The sequence below is a fragment of the Aquila chrysaetos genome, chromosome 24 (genome assembly GCF_900496995.4).
Source record: "Aquila chrysaetos chrysaetos chromosome 24, bAquChr1.4, whole genome shotgun sequence".
Taxonomy (NCBI): domain Eukaryota; kingdom Metazoa; phylum Chordata; class Aves; order Accipitriformes; family Accipitridae; genus Aquila; species Aquila chrysaetos.
The window spans coordinates 2,113,282-2,129,933 of NC_044027.1; the positions used below are offsets into that span (position 1 = coordinate 2,113,282).

Below are 16,652 nucleotides of genomic sequence, written 5' to 3' on the forward strand. Positions count from 1 at the left end.
TACTTTTGGCGATACTCATGTTTCTTTAAGGCCATGTTAGGATGCATTGACTCAGTCCTGCTTGCTGCCTGCTGCAGAGCATCCCTCGTGCTGCCGGTTCCAGAGCTGGTCCCACATGCGCCTCTGGTGCAGCCACTGGAGAACCAGAGAGCCAGGGCCAACCATTCCCACTTGGTAAAGTTCAGCCTGGTAATAAAACTGAAGTCAGTATTTCTGACAGTTTTTAATATTTCTATAATGCGTTATTAATGGAAGTGAGCTCCAGGAAGTTATTTATTAGTCTCGAGTTCCTCTTCTGCTCCAGGTTTTATGCCGAAGTCTTTGCCTGTGGGTTTTTCTCTCCCCCAGACCTTCTTTAAACCATTTCATTCGTCCTCTGTGTTTGACCAAAGTCAATTTAGTGAAGCTAATGGAGTCACTTCTCTTCAGGTCAGTGATGATTTCACATCCTTGAGTTCCTTGCTTAATTTGCTGGGAAAATTTCCGATTCTGAAGTCAGTTTTCAGAGTTTCGCACCTTTCCACGGCACTGGCCACAGCACAGCCCTGGGACCGTGCAGGGGGCTCGCCGGCGGTGGCTGGACCTGAGGTTTCTCCACTTCTCTGCTCTCATCGCATTGCGTTTACTTTGCTTTGAGGGAAGTTTAGCAGCAGGCTTCACTGTAATCCTTCCTTCCAGCTGGAGCACGTTGTATCCCTGCCTTCACTTTAACGGGAAAGCAAGCAGCTCTCAGGAAAGAGTTAAGCCCAGCGAGGCTTTGGGATCCTTTGCTGGGGAGAGGGTTGCTCTTTTGTTTGTTTTGAAGCGCTGGCAGGAAAGTGGGGAGGAGAAAATTACCTAAGTGATAGTGAAGTTGCCACGAACTATATAAAACTGTGAAATCAAATCGGAGAAACTCCACCTCGCAGTCTTGAACCATAAGCACAACCCCTGAAGAGAAACCCACCCCACAACTGAGTGATCTCAAAGGCTTGAACTAAAACCAAACTACATGAGCTCAGAGCTGCTGCAGGACTGAAAACCCAAGAGCTGTCACAGCCAGATCCAGTTTTAGTGGGAGCTGCGAGCAGGAATGCTGTGCTTGGGAAGTTTAAAAATAATGAAGTGGAGGCAGCTTTTCTGGATTGCGCTCTGTGTTGTGGAGTTGTCTGGTGAGTATTGACTGCAGCAAATACCAGGGTTACACGCACTGAGCAATAAAGCAGCGTGAGACTAGTGCATGGGGCAACTTCGTTACAACTTCTGAAAGAGCAGCTTGGGGGGATGCATTGTAATGAGCGTTTAGTGGAGATTGCAATTTCACGTAAAGAACATTTTACAGAACAGCACTGCATCAGGCACCTTGGCCAACATATTTGCAGCGATGTGCTGCAAACAGAAAATGCTGCTGGTTTGAAAAGGAAGGGAATCAGGATATGAGAGCTCCCTATAATATTACAGATAACACAAGGGCATGCATTGCAGCATGCAAGGCTGTAGAGTGCAGCCACAGTTCAAGTCGTTTCTCAGTCTGCATTGGGGTAAATTAGCCTTACTTTTGTTTTGTGGTAGGAACTAAACATTTTCCGAAAATCAAATGAATGTCCATAAATATTAAAATCTACTATTCCAGCTCTTCAAATATTCATCACATGAGAAAGTGAATAATAATACAGAGATTTTCTCTAGGTAGTACTTTTTAAAGGGTTGTAGTTTAGGGAAATATTATCATTTTTGTCCCAAACCCAACAACCATGAAGTAACAAAAAGGGATTAAAAAACAGTGAAGAAGCATTCTGTGTGCTGCATAGTATGCTGGGACAGGAGCCAGGAACCTGCGGGTGTCTCCTCAAATGTAATTTTTCCTTACTCACATGAATGTGAGCAACTAGATCTATTGAAAGAATTTGCTGTATTTTGTTCTTCTGTTTCATGGTGCTCCTTTCATTTTCCCTTTGCTGCCAAGGCATATTGCTCACGCGAGCCGTTGTGCCTGACCCTCCAGTCTATGTTAATTTAACAGGAAGGAAAAAAAGACAATTTTATTTGAGAGAAATAAAATTCAGGACTGTCTGGTTGGGCTGAAGTGAGCGGCGAGCGAGGGTGTAAGACAAAAGTGTTTATCTGAAATGCGAAACCTGAGTTCCTTGTAGTACAAAGCAAAAATGATACAAAAGTGATAAAAAGCTTTGCCTTTGTAAAGACAAAGCTACCGGGCGACAGGGGGTTTAATGCTGCAAAATGTCATTCCTTTTGCTGGCACAGCCACTGCTCCACATTTCTGCAGGATATTACAGTGCTTTATCAGCTCTTGCTGGAAGGTAGAGGGCGATTATTTCTGTTCAATGTAGCTGCTGGGCAGAGGGGAGAAAAACTAGGGAGCTCACCCTTGGGGCTCTGCGTGCTCTTCATCTCTTTGGGGAGGCCGAGTAAATTAAGCAAAGGTTTTAGTTGTGCAGCTCCCGATGGAAATCCCAATTCGGGGGGGGTTGTGCTCACGTTGGCTCCTGGCAGCACTGCCAAGGGTGGGATGACCGGCCTCCACGTGCCCCCCAGGACACCCTTCAGCTAAAGCCACATGATTTGCAGGGGGAAAAAAAAGCCCCACGCCATGCTGGGCCAGGCGCAGGTCTTCTACAAATGCCACATGTGGATGCGGTGTGGGGAGGATGGAGGCCGGGTACCAAGTATCTGCAAACCGCAGCCTGACTCCAGAGCAACGAGCAGCCTCGTGCAGCCTCGCGGGGAGCCAATCCCATATGCAATGTTCAGTTCTGGGCTTTGCCCGATCCTTTGGGGAACCGCTGAGTTGCAATGAGCGTGGGAGAGGTTTATGCCCATCCCTGGTCTGCAGAGCAGGCCGGTGCTCCGGGGCCGCTCGGGAACACTCTGCCGGCACAGCAGTACGATGCTGCGAGAGGTTCATGGTGACAAAATTGGTTATTGATAAACTACGTGGAGAGCTGTCCTGTGCTTGTCTCAGAACGTACATAGAGAAGAGAGCATATGTTCTATTTGTACCTAATACAAACGCTTTCTTTTTTTTTTTAATCTTTTATGTTTCCTTTTTATATCTTTTTTATTCATCTCTGCCAAACCTGATTTTTAAAAAAAATCTCTTGTCATTTTAAAGCATTCTTCCTTTCCTTCATTCTTCTTGCAAGACCTAGAAAAGTTCTAAAAATCAGGGAAGGAAAAAGGAGCTTTAAAACCCACAGCCACTTGGGTTTAATGTCTTTTAAAGGGCTGCACATCATAACTGCTCAAGCCAGCAGCAATCTCGGTCCCTGGGAAGGTGCCGGGCTCCCAAGCAGCACCCGGCTGCCGGAGAGGCCCCAAGCCCAAGGAAACCCTTGGTCCAGCAGCTGGGCTTTGGGAAGGCGGCTCGGGGGGGTCCCGCAGCCCCCTGCCCCCTGCGTGACTGCGGCCCCACACCCGTATCCTGTCTGGGAGGAGGAAAAGGGGGAGGGAAGGGGTTTTTATCAGATATTTCCAGAGGGAAGAGGGCTCCACCCGCTTGAATTCCTGCCACATGGCTGAGAGCAGTAAAAGTGGAAAGGCGTGAGTAATGCAGGCTGGAGCCCTCGGAGGAGCTGCTGCGGGAAGCCTGGGCTGGCTGCAGCTCCACGGCTCCGTGTCCCACGGTGCCTCACCCGCTGCTTCTGCAGCCGCCGGTACCGGCGGGACCACGAGCGCTGGCGGTACCGTGCGTGCCGGCGGTACCGTGCGTGCCGGCGGTACCGTGAGTTCTGGCGGTACCGTGAGTTCTGGCGGTACCGTGAGTGCCGGCGGTACCGTGCGTGCCGGCGGTACCATGAGTGCCGGCTCACTTGCAGCGCTTTGCCATAGCTCAGCCGCAGCCCTTGCAGCTTCTAGAGTGCTAGCCGAGCTTGGAAAAAGACTTTGTTAAACACACAGAAGAGTTCGAGAAACTATCCTGGCACAGGGTTTCTGTGTCAGAGCACTCAAGTAGGCACCCACTTAGCAAAAGGTTTGCCAAGAGATTCGTGTATCAGCATAGGAGGTGCAATTACTGTCTGGGAATCCCCTGTGGGTTGCACCTTCCACCATGCAGGGATGGACGAGCAGGGGAGAAACCCCCGTGTTTAATTTGCTGCGGGTGCAGAGTAGGGCACAAATTACGTAAACTTTTCTCCTGGTTCCTGAGCCTTTGCCACTGCAGAGTTTTGCCTTCTGTGGTCCTGGTGTAGTGCTCAGGGATGAGCGTTGGACCAAGTCACTACTTTAACATTTATATTGTTGCTTTTTTTATTTGACATGAGCTGAGCTACTTCCTAAGCCCCATTATTAAAATATCTTTAAAAATCAGAGGCGTTTACTTTTGAAAAGCTAGATAGGTAAATACAGTAGGTACTGTGAAATACAGTTTTCGTTCACATATCTGAATGCTTTTGCTCTTGCATGTGCTAGCGCTGCCAGGTGAAGATTTCTCCAAGGTTAATAAATGGCTTGGCTTAAACTCTCAGGCCCTTAATACTAACAAATTGACAAAGTTTAGCAAAGCTAGTAAAAATGTATGGTGCAATAAATGACCCACTTTAGCTGAGCACCATGTGGATTATCCATCTCACATCTGGATCATTATTTATCTCATGAGTCCTAAGGTTTCAAAAAACTTAGCCATGTTTTCTATAAACGCGCCTGCATACGCTACAATAAAGGGAAGAAAAAGAAATACTACATGACAGGTCTTCTTGCAAATTACACTGAGCAATAAGCCAGGCTTCAATTTATGACATTCAGTGGTGAAAAGACTTTGATTAGAAATACCTCTGGTGCTTTACAAACATCTGGAATAGTTCAAAGGTGCTTGGGTGGCTGTGGCACTTGGGGAGGTCAAGTCCAGGCGCTACATTGTTCTAGTGATGTAAAGTTTCCTGCTAATGTCCGTGCAAATACAAAGCTGTATGCAAAGCGTGGATTTAACTTTGTGCTACTCATTATTCTGGGCACGCAGTCATGCCTCCTGCTTTTGATTTGTTAAAATTCATCAGAAAAACTTGGTGATTTAACCAGTTGGAACTGAATTGTCTTGGAGAGAAGAAACTTCTCCCTTAAATAAAAGCTGTGCCAGAACCTAAATCCCAGCTCCAGACACCTGCGCCGAGCCCTCGGCAGGGCCCCTGCCTCCCCCGGTGCTCCCGCGCCCAGAGCAGCTGCAGCCGGGACGGGACGGGACGGGACGGGACGGGATGGGATGGGATGGGATGCGCCAGCACGGGTGGCCCTGTGGGGCCAGGCTGGGGTGCGCTCCCCCCTCAGCACCCTCCGGTACAGCCACCCACCGGCTGCAGGAACAGCCGAGCAGCTCTGCCTGCTGCCAGCCATTGCCAAAATAAACTTCAGTGGTCTCGGTCTTTGCTTTTCATAAACCATCCAGGTTCTCTGGACCTGATCCAGCAAAGTACTGACATCCCGACATCATAGAAAAATTCCTGCCGGGACAATACTGAAGTGCACGATACTGCGGTGCACAGTACATAAATGCATGTTTAACTGGCAGCGGATGCTGCCCTGATGCTGGCGCCGGGCGGCTGCTCAGGACCTGTCAGTGCTGCTCCATCTCCAAGGGTTGTTTGGAAGGATGAAGTAACTTTTCTTGGAGCTCAGGGTCCCCTGGGCAGAAATACAAAAGAAAAAATGTATTTTGTATGATTTTCTCTTTAGTGTCTGGATAAGAATCTTAAACAGCAACAGCCCTGGAGTAGAGACTGAAGCTGTTTGTTAAAAGTGGAAATAGATCTTAAGAATAGAAAAGGTTAAGAAATGGGAAGAAATGCATTTGCATTGACTCATATAGTTCATTTCAGAAGGAAAAGCTGGAAGTGTCATCTTCGTAACATACCAGGAAGCGATATATAAACTTTAAGTTAGAACAGCAAACCATTCTCCAAACATTCAGTTTTACCTCCAAAGCTGTTTTTGCTCATGAGTCAGACCTGATCCCAAGCCAGTGGGAATGTTTCTATTTACTTTGAGATTGTGCCTGCAAATGCAAATCCAGCTTATTTTTCCTGAGGCGCATAAGTGATCTCTTCCAAGGCCCGAGTCTTTCCTCCAAGGATTATAAACCCAAACTACTATGAAATCCAGCTTTGTGCAGAGCTTTGTGCATCCCTCGTTAAGCCCGAGGATCGGGCAGGATGAGGGCAGAAACGAGCCTGTCCGCCTCCAGCGCCGCTCCAGGACCCTCCGCAAGGGCTGCACCAAAGTTCGGTACTCACCCAGCTGAACCGTTCAGCCTCTGAGCTTCTCCCATCTGAACTCTAAGGCAGCCTGCTATTTGGGGGCGAGAAGAAAGTGAATTTGTGAAAGCAGCTAACCCTTCCCTGCCCTGCCCGCAGGGACCCTCGGGGCTCGGGGCTGGGGTGGGGGGACGGCAGCCCCTAACACCTTCCTCTGCCCCCCAGGCAACGCTTCTGGGAGCCCAACATCCCCCACCCCACCGACAGCCGTGGCCACGGGAATGAAAGGCATCAGCAGCACGGCAGCCACCGGAGCCACCGGAGCCCCCAGCAGTGCCAAGCCAACGCCAGAGACGTCCGGTAATCGCTCCCCCCTGATTCCTGGTAGCATTTGCATTAATAATCAGATTTATTAAGTGCACAGGCTTGCCCTAAGAAACCACACAGTTGGTGCCTGGGTCGTGCTCTCAGAAAAGAGCCTGATAGTATGGTCAAAAGCTTTAATCCTGGCCAAAAAATGCCACCTGGGGCAACCTAACACTGCTGTCTTCAGGACAGGCAGCTTAGACCCATCCTTTTCAAAACAGCCAAGTGATGATGGGACAAAATGCTCATTAATCTTTTATCTCAGCATACCTGTTCTTTGCTCAGCAAATGGCACCCATAAGAGGTCTGCCAGCCTTTCTGGTAAGAGGCCGAGGCTCCAAAGAGCTTTGAAGCAGGGACCCTTGCACAGATGTACGGTGCCTTTCTCTTATGCTGTTTGAAATCCGTACATCTTTTTGAAGACTCTGGGTCAAGGGAGAGATCAGGGTGATGGAGGGGAGGTCAGGCAATGGCATCCTTGCTGTGGTGCAGTGTGTGCCCAGGAAGTTAGTCCATTGTCAACAGATTATGAAGCGCATGTAACAATTAGGTAACTGAAGCAAGCCTAATGGGCATTTCTTATACAGCCAATAACATGTTCTGGTACTACTGGCTATGACAAATCAATATTGTACTTCAGTCATCGCAATGCCACGCATTGATTTTAGAGGACTTAAGCTTTCTCATGTATCCTTTTCATTGCATTTCTTCAAAACTGAAGCTGCAGCCAGGTCCCCAGAAGCCAGCCCCACCTCCCCGGGGCTCAGCAGCGAGCGGACGAGCCCGCAGCTCAGCCGAGACCCCACGCCGACGCTGGGCATCCCCTCGGGCACCTCGGACCCAGACCACACGAGCCAAGGGGTCCCCACAACCAAGAGCCCAGCCACACAACCCAGGACGATGGAAGAAACCCCAGGATCCACGCCGGCTATGACGAGCTCTCCTGTCACTGCGGGGCATCCTTCTGTCCCGGCTACCACCACGCCACTGCCCACAGTCAGGGATAGCCCGAAGGTGAGGATTTGGCTGGGCACGGCGGGCTGTGGGACCACGAGGAGGCTGGACTTGTCTCACAACCCCCTGACAGTTCACTGATACCACCGCTGTGTTTTTTCCCTTCCAGAACATCACATGCCACAATGTCAAAGAAGTGAGTGACACCGGAGCCATCTGCTTGCAGCTCAACGAGTCCAGCACTTGCGTGAGTTGCAGCCCTGGGTGGCCGCACGTCTCCAAGGGGGGGGACATGCAGAAGGAGGGGGGCTGCAAGAAAACAGCCAAGGGCAGGTTCTGCAGCGCTCTCAGGCTTGCAGCAACTGGGTCACCCACCATAGCTGGGGAGTCACTTTAGGGTGGGGAGCTCACACCGTTATCCCTAGGGCAGAGCATCTGAGCTGTGCCAAACTGGCAGAGGTGGGGATGATCACAGAAGTCCCAGGAGGATCCCAAAGGGATGATCACAGCAGTCGCAGGGGAAATGCAACCTCCTGGTTTCATAAAACCTCCCTTTTCATAATTAAGATCTGGGGTCAGTTAACTTCTAAAGTATCTCCCACCATGTTTAACGGGAAATTGCCTTTGTTCTTCCTCTTCCCTGTTGGAAATGCGAGCGCCTTTTTTTGTCTTGCCAGCTGCCCTAGGAAAGAAATCAGGGCATCTGAAGGAGCACGGGTGCTGCTCAGTGTCCCCATCTGTACCAACTCCTAAGGGAATCCCAGGCTCTCTGTAACCGCCCTTGGCCTTGTGCACCAAAAATGAAGCATTTATAAAAGCAGAAGAGGGTCCGGCTGAGACACTATTGTGGGTGGGAGGCAAGAAACCTTTCACACTGGAGGTACAACCTGCGACAGGGAGCAGATGGTGCTGGACCTTGTGGGACAGCAGACTTGGCAATGCCCTGGGTATAAGATGACAACGACAAATTTTACTTCTGCTGGTCAGCCATACTGCCACCGCTTTGGATGAGTGAATTCTTACTTGGCTTTTCTCTGCAAATTGGCCATTAAATGGCGTTTAGACTCGCTCCTGTTTACAAGGACTGCACTTTAGCGAGAATTCACATGGAAACTCCTCCGGGAGGGAGCGATTCTGATCCCAGATGCCATCTAGTGGGGACCGGCACCTCCTGGGCCCAGCGTTTATACACATTACGCACACATTACATACCTGCCCATACAGAAATGGATGCATATATAGCATACAGAACATCCTAGAGAGTTGTATCTAATTGCACATACTCTTAGCCCTCCCTCCATGTGAAACGAGTCAAACCGCCCCACTTCCAACCGTGGTTTTCTGGGAGCTCTCAGCCCACAGCAGACCTCTCCCGTGCCTCCACCTCAGCATCATCGAGAGGGAAAAACCAGCTCAGGCTCAGCAGCTGCTGAACCTGGGAACCAGATAAGAACGTCTGCGAGGAGAGCAGATAGGAGGGACCGGGCTGTGTCTCGCTTTCCTGCTGGCCTTTCCCAAAGCAAATGAGCAATAAGCTGGCACCCAGTGCTGCTAATTGCAAAGGGAAATTCTGACACTCCGATGAGTTCTTTCCACAGCAGAGAAAGGAAAATACACACTTGGGTCTCTTGTTCCATCTTGGCCTTTCTCACCCCAAGCCAAGCTCTACAGAAACAGCTGAAAATGATTTGTTTGTTATTCTCTCATGGATAAGTTTCTGCATTTTTTTATGCTAAGAGGATGTGGTGACCCGAGTGCAATACGGAGGAAATTCTAAGGCAAAGAGAGGAAGGCACTGAGCTGCCCGGCTCCACACAGCACTGCAGGACAAGAGGGTTTTCTCCTCTTTCGCAGCCCCACGTCGGTGGGCACGTCCCAGGGAGCGAGTGGAGGGCAGGGGCAGGACGGGGGATTCAGCTGGAGCCGGTCTCTGTCTCGAGGGGGTGGGCACGGCCACAGCTCAGATGATGTTCCCAGCTGGGAGGATGTTAGGGAAGCTGATAACGTCTTTTAGCAACTGTGGGCTCTGTCTCCAAGCCTGACTGTGGCTGAAAATAGACCTGAGGAGAAAGCCTATCCTGTCTGATACAGAAATTGGCCTGCAGAAGGGAAAGGCTGCAGCTCCTCACTCCTCTTCCTCTTCCACCCGAGAGTCGGTTCAGCTCTAAAATGTGAGAAATTTGTATTTTTTTGCCTAGCCTTTGATCAGCAACTTAGCAAAAACATTGAAGACATTTCCTAAACAGGAAGGCTCAATGCTTCTTTGTTATTTCCCTCCTTTCCCAGCCCCTGCCTGGGACTCCGAAACAATAGGGCTCTTCAGGCGGCTGTTTCAGTCCAAAAATTGGAGAGACTTGCAATGCAGTTCAGATCCTAAATTTAGCTTTGTTTAAATGCCATTTGCAAGAGTTGCTAATAATATCTTCATTTAATTTATTCTCATTAAGTGAAGAAACAAGAAATAAGCATCTCCTTTTTCTAGGTGTTGGTATTGGGGCCCAAAGCAGTGGTGAAGTGGGAGGTGAAGGGCTGACACCCGGCCCAGCGCTGTTTGTCACTTCTTGTTGCTTCTGCTCAGCTTTGCACGCCACAGATAAGCCACCAGAACACAAAGGGTGAATGCACAACGCTACCAGTAGTATCATCAGCATAGCGGAGATGATGGACAATTAGCTGGTTTGGTTTGTTCAATGGCTGGTTTTTTTTAAATTTTGCAGAAACATTTTTTAGAGATGAAGGGATCGGACTTGTGGAGTGCAATATGTGAAGAAAAAACCCGCCCCATTTCCTCCCCCTGCCAAATTAAACTTGCTAAATCTGAGGTGGACCATGACTGCATGCTCCTCATCCTCGTCGGTGAGACAGGTCAGTTGAGCTAATTCCTTTTTGGCTGTCATTGATACCGCTGGATAATGACCTTGATGTGGGCAACGGGAGAGGGGACTATTTGTGGGGAGAGGCTGTGGGACACAAATCTTCGGATACAACCTGGGAGGACACTCCTCTCTCCAACTACTGCTCTTTTCTCTGGGGTCTTGCTCGATCCACGGAGCCAGGACGTTGCCTCCAGAGCAGCAAAGGGGCTCACGGATCCTCCGTGTTCAGCAACGGCCAGGCTCTTCGATGCTGACATTAGCTGCAGCGTGACCCTCTATGTAATGTGCCTCTTCTGTTTTAAACCTTGCAGATCCTGCTACAGATATACTACAGGAGTCTCACTGGGAAAAGGTAAATTCCTTAAGCAAACTCAGCTGGAAAAAATGGGTGGCCTGAGTGGCTGGAGAAAGGAGATTTTTAGACGGTCAGTTGAGGCTGGGGCAGGTGGCTGAGACCTGAACCTGCATCCGTCTCGGAGGTGCTTGCTGAGCCTTGGCACATGAGGTGGTTGGAGCCAACCACCAGACATGCAGCGAGGCGGCGGTGCACCGTAAGAGAACCAATACAACCACTGGAGGCAGAAAATCTTGAAAAAGTTACTGTAAAATTCTGTAGTATTTTCTTTAAAAAGGCCTAGATCCCAACAATAACTCTTAGGATGTAATTGGCACTCTGCTTCTTCAAAGTACCACGCTGACATTAATTAATTCCTCCTCTCAACACTCCAGTGAGGCTGCCGTCAGCTTATAAAGCTGAGCTCCAGGTGCCTATATAAATGGCAGCCAACAGAGCTGCAACAGCAGCGCACAGAGATATTTCAGCCGTGCAGATGCACGCTCTAAATCTCAGGGCCTGAGCACTCCGCTCCAAGGGAGAAAATTGCCCTGTGCCACAGAAGATGCTAGGATGGAAATGAGACAACGAGAGCTCACAGGGCACGTGCAAAGCTCAGGAGCTGGGCTAGCAAAGCCCAGCTTTGTTTACGCGAAGTCTAACAAGGAGGTGAAGAGCAGCATTGTTTTAAGCCTGGTGCCTGTTCAGCAGATGCACATGTTTCCTGTTTGTCGGACTCCCGGCTCTCTTTGGTGTTTTTTCCAGTTTGGAATAAAATCCCTTAAACGGGGGAGAGTGAGGAACCACCAGGACTTTTCTCAGAAGACCCTGATCGCCTTGGTCACATCTGGACTCATGCTGGCGTTCCTGGGCTTGGCTGGATATTTCCTGATGAAGCGGCGGAGCTGGAGCCCCGCGGGAGAGAGGCTGGTCAGTGCTTATAGATGGCAGAAGAGCAGGTAGAGAGGAGCTGGGGGGTGCCCGGGTGGGAGAGGAGGGGGCTGCTCCGCACCCTGGGGCTCGGTACCCTCAGCCTGTGTGTGTGTGTCCCCAGGTCGACGGGACGGCTCGGCCGGCACGCGGGGCGTTGTGACCCGGGGCTGGGTCCGCCTGGGCAAGGCGAAGGGCAGGAGCGAGGGAGGCCAGATGGTACAGGGTGAAGGGAAACCTCTCTTGCCTTCTAAAATTAACTCTTAGCTGATTGCTCCCATGGGAAAACCGCCCCTTTCTCGCTCGTGCTTCTAGGTCTAACACTTATTTTTGCTCAGCAGTAAGAACTCATCCAGCAAGACCCCTCCAGAGACCCCGAAACCTTATGAATTTGTCATTAAAAGTGACACACTTTAACTTTCCATTCGCTGCATTTGAGTTATATGTCTGTCTTGTACCGATGCTGTAATAAAGGCTATTTCTCCCCTCACTTAACAAGTGATGGTAATAAAATATATCAAGAAAGAAAGAGAAAGAAATTTCCTATTTCCATTTTCCCCTTTCCAGGCAGGCTGACCACTGAGGACTCTTCCCTACCAGTGACATCCCTTTCAGGGACGTGAGCCCTCTGTAAAGTGAGGACGGGCCATGCTTTCCCCTATCGCTGCTCGTGGGCACGTGAACAGTTGTGTCCTGGGAAGCCATTAGATTATTTCACTGCCAGAAAGGATGCTCTCAAAACATGCAGATGGGAAGTCAGGTGCATGTGTTGGAGGCAGGGACATTGCAGCTTGGGCTGTCGAGCCTGCTGCCTCCGGGTACCGTCTCCTGGATGCTGGCAGCGAGTGAAAGGCAATGTAAATGCGTGGCTGGGAGCTGCCCATGTAAATGCATGGCAGTGTCAATCCAGTTTCTAGGTGAGATGTGTCCAGTGCAGACAAGGGTGTCAGCAAAGGGGCCGAGCGGTGCCCGGGTGCTGTGTTTAACCTGGCTGGGGAAGAGACGAGGAATTAATGAAACGATGGGGCAGGCTGGATGCTCAGCAGCCTGCTGTGCTGCTGGATGCCACTGGGCAAACAAGGAGCGGGGCTGGCGCCTGCCTCCCTGCTCTCGTATCTGGTACCGGCTGGTGATCTCCGCCCGCAGCCCGGGACCACCAGCACCCGTTGCATTGCTGTCAGACCTGCCACGGTCCGACACGTCGGTGGGGTTATCGTGGCAGGGGATGGAGGCAGCTCTGCTATTGCTCTGGGTCCTCCAGAGGCATCTGCTCCTTATAGCAATAGCGGTAACAAGCCACACAGCATGGGTTTGCATTTGCCGGAGTGCAGTCCTGCATTTCCGCTACCTGGCTGCGAGCTGTATATCTATTTACAGGCTGAAAGAAAGAAGGACAGGGAAAGAAAGAGGCAATTTCCATACCTTTCATTCAATGGTGCTTCTTACTGGGCCAAAGTGGAAAGCAGAGGTGGCCTGTCACGGGGTAGCTTTGCAAACCCAAGGCAGGGTCAGCTCCAAAACCTGGTTATGAGAAAAACCACAAAACCTGACGACTTCTCTTTTCAGGTCCAGGGGAAAAAAAATGCCGTTCCTGGCTGGTTTCCTTGCTTCATCTTGCCACGGCATGGTTCAGGCCCCCTGTTCCCCTTCTCATCAGCGAGAGCAGGTTCCCATGCCTGCAGTTGTTTGTACCTCCTGTCCAGGAAGCGCAGGCAGCCCGCCAAGCCGCTGCCTGCAATCAAAGCCGGTTGCTGTCAGCCCTTTCCCTTCCCTAACTCTGCCTTTGTTATTTATGTACCTGTTTAGGCTGAAGACCCATATTACACAGAAAACGGTAGCCAGGGAAACACGATGTTGATGATGTCCCCCCAAGAGCAACCTGAGCTGCAGGAGAAGCCAAACCTCAACGGTGGGACTCAGGAGAACGGGACTGGCCAAGCGTCCTCCAAAAACGGCCACTCAGCCAAGCAGCACAGCCCCGCCGACACCGAAATGTGAACCGGGCAGAGAAATGCATCCTTAGCGCGAACTAAGAGGGGAGCGGAGAGACAAGGGAGGGCGAGAGTTTTCTATGGACAGTTAGGGAATTGCAGACCTTTTTTTTTTGTTATTATTATTTCTGTGAAGAACTTCAAAATCAGCCTAAAGCACATTAAGCACCAGAGCTGCCAAAGACCTGCTTCTCTGCCTCCTCCTACTTCTCCCATTGACCACACAAGACACTTTTTCGCAGCTGTTCTCTGCTTTTGTTGTTAGAAGAACATAATGAGAAATGCAAGTGCCCTTAGCCCTGAACAACTTTTAAGCAGCGGCAGACTGAAGCTACAGAAGCCTTGAGCCAGACTCCAAACAGGCCAAATTTTTGGTGGCACTGTGTTAGGCTGATTAAAATAGTTAAGTTGGGATTTCAGTGACAAAAACCTCTCAGGTTTCAGATAATTTTGGTTAACAGAGTTGTTTTTTATCCCATCTTCATGTTTAAGTGCAGGATTTCTTCCTCTTTTAAGAACAACAGGTATTTAATCCCCCTTCTTGTGCTTTAGGTCGTCTTTAGTATTTCCTACTCCAGCAGAATTTGCTGAAGCTGTGTAAAACTTTCCACATGGAACCGAAGGCTGAAATGTGAATAGACCTCAGACTTGTTTCTTTTTCAACCCTACCAGTACGCAGGTAGTTGTTTTAGAGTAAAAAATCTTCCCCAGTCTCTTCATGTCAGGGACTGGAGATGGTGTTTGACGAGGCAGAGCCATCAATCAGTCACCCGAGTGAGATGGAGAACACTTGATACGGCTGTAGATGGCTCTGCAGACGCCTGGGGCTGGCAGTCCCACCACCCTCCCTCCCGACACGCGGGGGCTCGTGCCTGGGGTAGGACTTTGCGAATAAAAGATGCCAAAGGGCTCCCAGTGGGACAAGTGCTGGACAGAAACCTGGCTCTGCTACGGGTGTTTCTTCCTCTGCATCAGCAGTGGGTACATGAACAAAAAGAAGTATTTTCGCTTTGGTTAAGTGAAGGCCAACACCAAAATCCCAACAGCAGGAGCAGGTCTTGCCTAGCTCTGCACTCATCCTGCCCCCGAGGCAAGCGGTGCTGCAAGCTGCATCGCTGAGGACGAGCTACGTGCAGCTCGGTGAGAGCCAGGGACCGGGGCGGGTTTGTGCTCAGTCCCCAGCAAGTGCAGCTCATTTTTAGGGAGCCAAAGCTGTTGTCATGCAAGCCCGGTGCTGATGGTGTAAGACCACGAGAAGCTGCAGTTCAGCAGACGTTACTCATACCACAGTCTCTGCAGGCACCAGCAGTGACCTCCACATCCCAGATAAGGACAAAAATGGCCCTTGAAGCTAATCTACCCTCTCACTAGTGAATTTATTGCAACCTTTTCTTGGTGCTGAACACCTGAGGGGAAGGCTTTTTTTTTGGTACAATGCTTGAAGGAATGATAGCAACGCCCATCATGATCTGGGGCTGTTTTCATGGGTGCAAGAGTCATTTAAACACGGTTTAAAGTATTTCAGGTTTTGTTTGTTTTGGTGTGAACTGCTTCTCCCAAATCTCATTGTAAATAATCCCAGTTGAAAAAAAATTGAGTATTAAAAATCAACTTCTCTGTAGTGTCCTTGGAACAACAGTGTGTTTATCCCACCGGGACGCGTGGCTCTGGCTGCAGCACCATGTGCCAGCGCGATGAGAGGACAACGCCTCGCAGAGAGGTTGTTTCCCAGCAGAAATGCTATGACTAAATGCTGTTGCTTGTTCTGAGCACATTTTCCCTGTCTTTCAACAAACACATTTGCAAGACAAGTGACGTACAGCACACTGTTAAACCTCGTTTGTTTGATTTTCTGATGTTTAAGATGCCCAGCTAATTCCTGCATAAATAAATGAGACTCCAGTCTCATGGAGTGATCCGCAGGGCTGGGGTCTGACCCGACAGCGGGGGGGGGGGGGGGGGGGGGGGGGTGGTGTGTGCACGTGTGCATGAAGATGAAGACGAAGATGAAGGCTTCCTCACGCTGTGCACTGCGCAATAACCAGCAACAGTTCCTGCCTCAAAGAATTTGCAGGGCAATGCACGGCAGTCCTTTAGTGCCTGTTCTTGTGGAGATGCTCGAGCTCTACTGAAAGCAGGAGGTTTGGGGCTGGGGATCTTTACTGACCCGGCCCCCTCCTCTCTGGGATGCCCGACCCTTCCTAGTGCTTTTTTCCTGGAGAGAGGCACAGCCGGTACTTCTTGAGGGGTGCTGAGTACGGCAAGAGACCACTGCTGCCAGTTTGGTTGTAGTTGGGGTAAATCTGACCTCCAAAAGCCTGGCTGCAAGGGGAACAGATGCAGGAAAATGGAATTACTTTCTCTCCCAAGAGCTCTGGCCGCTGGAGAGCGCAGAGGAAGCTCTCCCAGAGGCTTGATTTGCACTGCCGGGTAGGCCAGGGAGCTGGGGTTGGCTTTTTTTTTTTTGGCAGTTGTTTATCTAATCAGCACTACTCGCTGTGTCAAAAGTAGGAGATCTAATCAAACATCAGGTGCATTTTTCACAGCTCAGGGTATGTCCTACAGCCAAGCAGAGACAATAAAGTTACAGTCAACTGCTTTGGCAAAACAAAAGCTTTCTCTAAAACATCCTGATGGAGGGAAATGCCGAGAGCGGCAGTGGCCGAGCAGGGACAGTGCCGAGCCAGCGGAAAAGGCTGCGCTTCCAGCTCAGGAAGTTTTTTGCCTGTGTGTAAACACAGGCAGGCTCAGCTCTGGCCCAGCCAAAAAGGTTATTTTATTATTCCTTCCTTATCAAACGCCTTGCATTCCTTCCTTGCCGGCCCCAGCGTCTGCCAGGCAGCCTCCCCCTCTCGCCATCCTGTGCTGCCTGCGGGCTTGCAGCTGCTTTTGGGCCACTTTTGGGGGATTTTGGGGGGCTAAATCCATCTCAGCTTCCAACAGCGACCTGCTTTCCTATAAACATGGTTCAAGGTTCATGCAAGGGCTCTTGCCTGGTTCATGATCTCATGTCCTG

General features: G+C 50.2%; 1 protein-coding gene across 3 annotated transcripts; it reads left to right on the top strand.

Moving 5' to 3' along the window:
* Window positions 1–898: 898 nt before the first annotated feature.
* Window positions 899–15,257, top strand: CD34 (CD34 molecule). Of its 3 annotated transcripts, none has more exons than XR_003921323.1 (8): window positions 899–1,151; window positions 6,411–6,569; window positions 7,273–7,565; window positions 7,675–7,752; window positions 10,223–10,370; window positions 10,693–10,733; window positions 11,481–11,785; window positions 11,828–13,435. XR_003921323.1 is itself a non-coding variant. In XM_029999979.1 (8 exons), exons 1-8 carry the CDS (start codon window positions 1,073–1,075, stop codon window positions 13,641–13,643), a joined length of 1,155 nt encoding a protein of 384 aa, XP_029855839.1. In that variant the 5' UTR covers window positions 899–1,072; the 3' UTR covers window positions 13,644–15,257. The 3 variants fall into 3 exon arrangements, 2 of the variants coding, with proteins under 2 accessions (XP_029855839.1, XP_029855840.1); XM_029999979.1 differs by lacking the exon at window positions 11,828–13,435 and adding an exon at window positions 13,452–15,257 and having other exon boundaries at window positions 11,481–11,645; XM_029999980.1 differs by lacking the exon at window positions 11,828–13,435 and adding an exon at window positions 13,452–15,257 and having other exon boundaries at window positions 6,411–6,545; window positions 11,481–11,645.
* The last annotated feature ends 1,395 nt before the right edge of the window (window positions 15,258–16,652 follow it).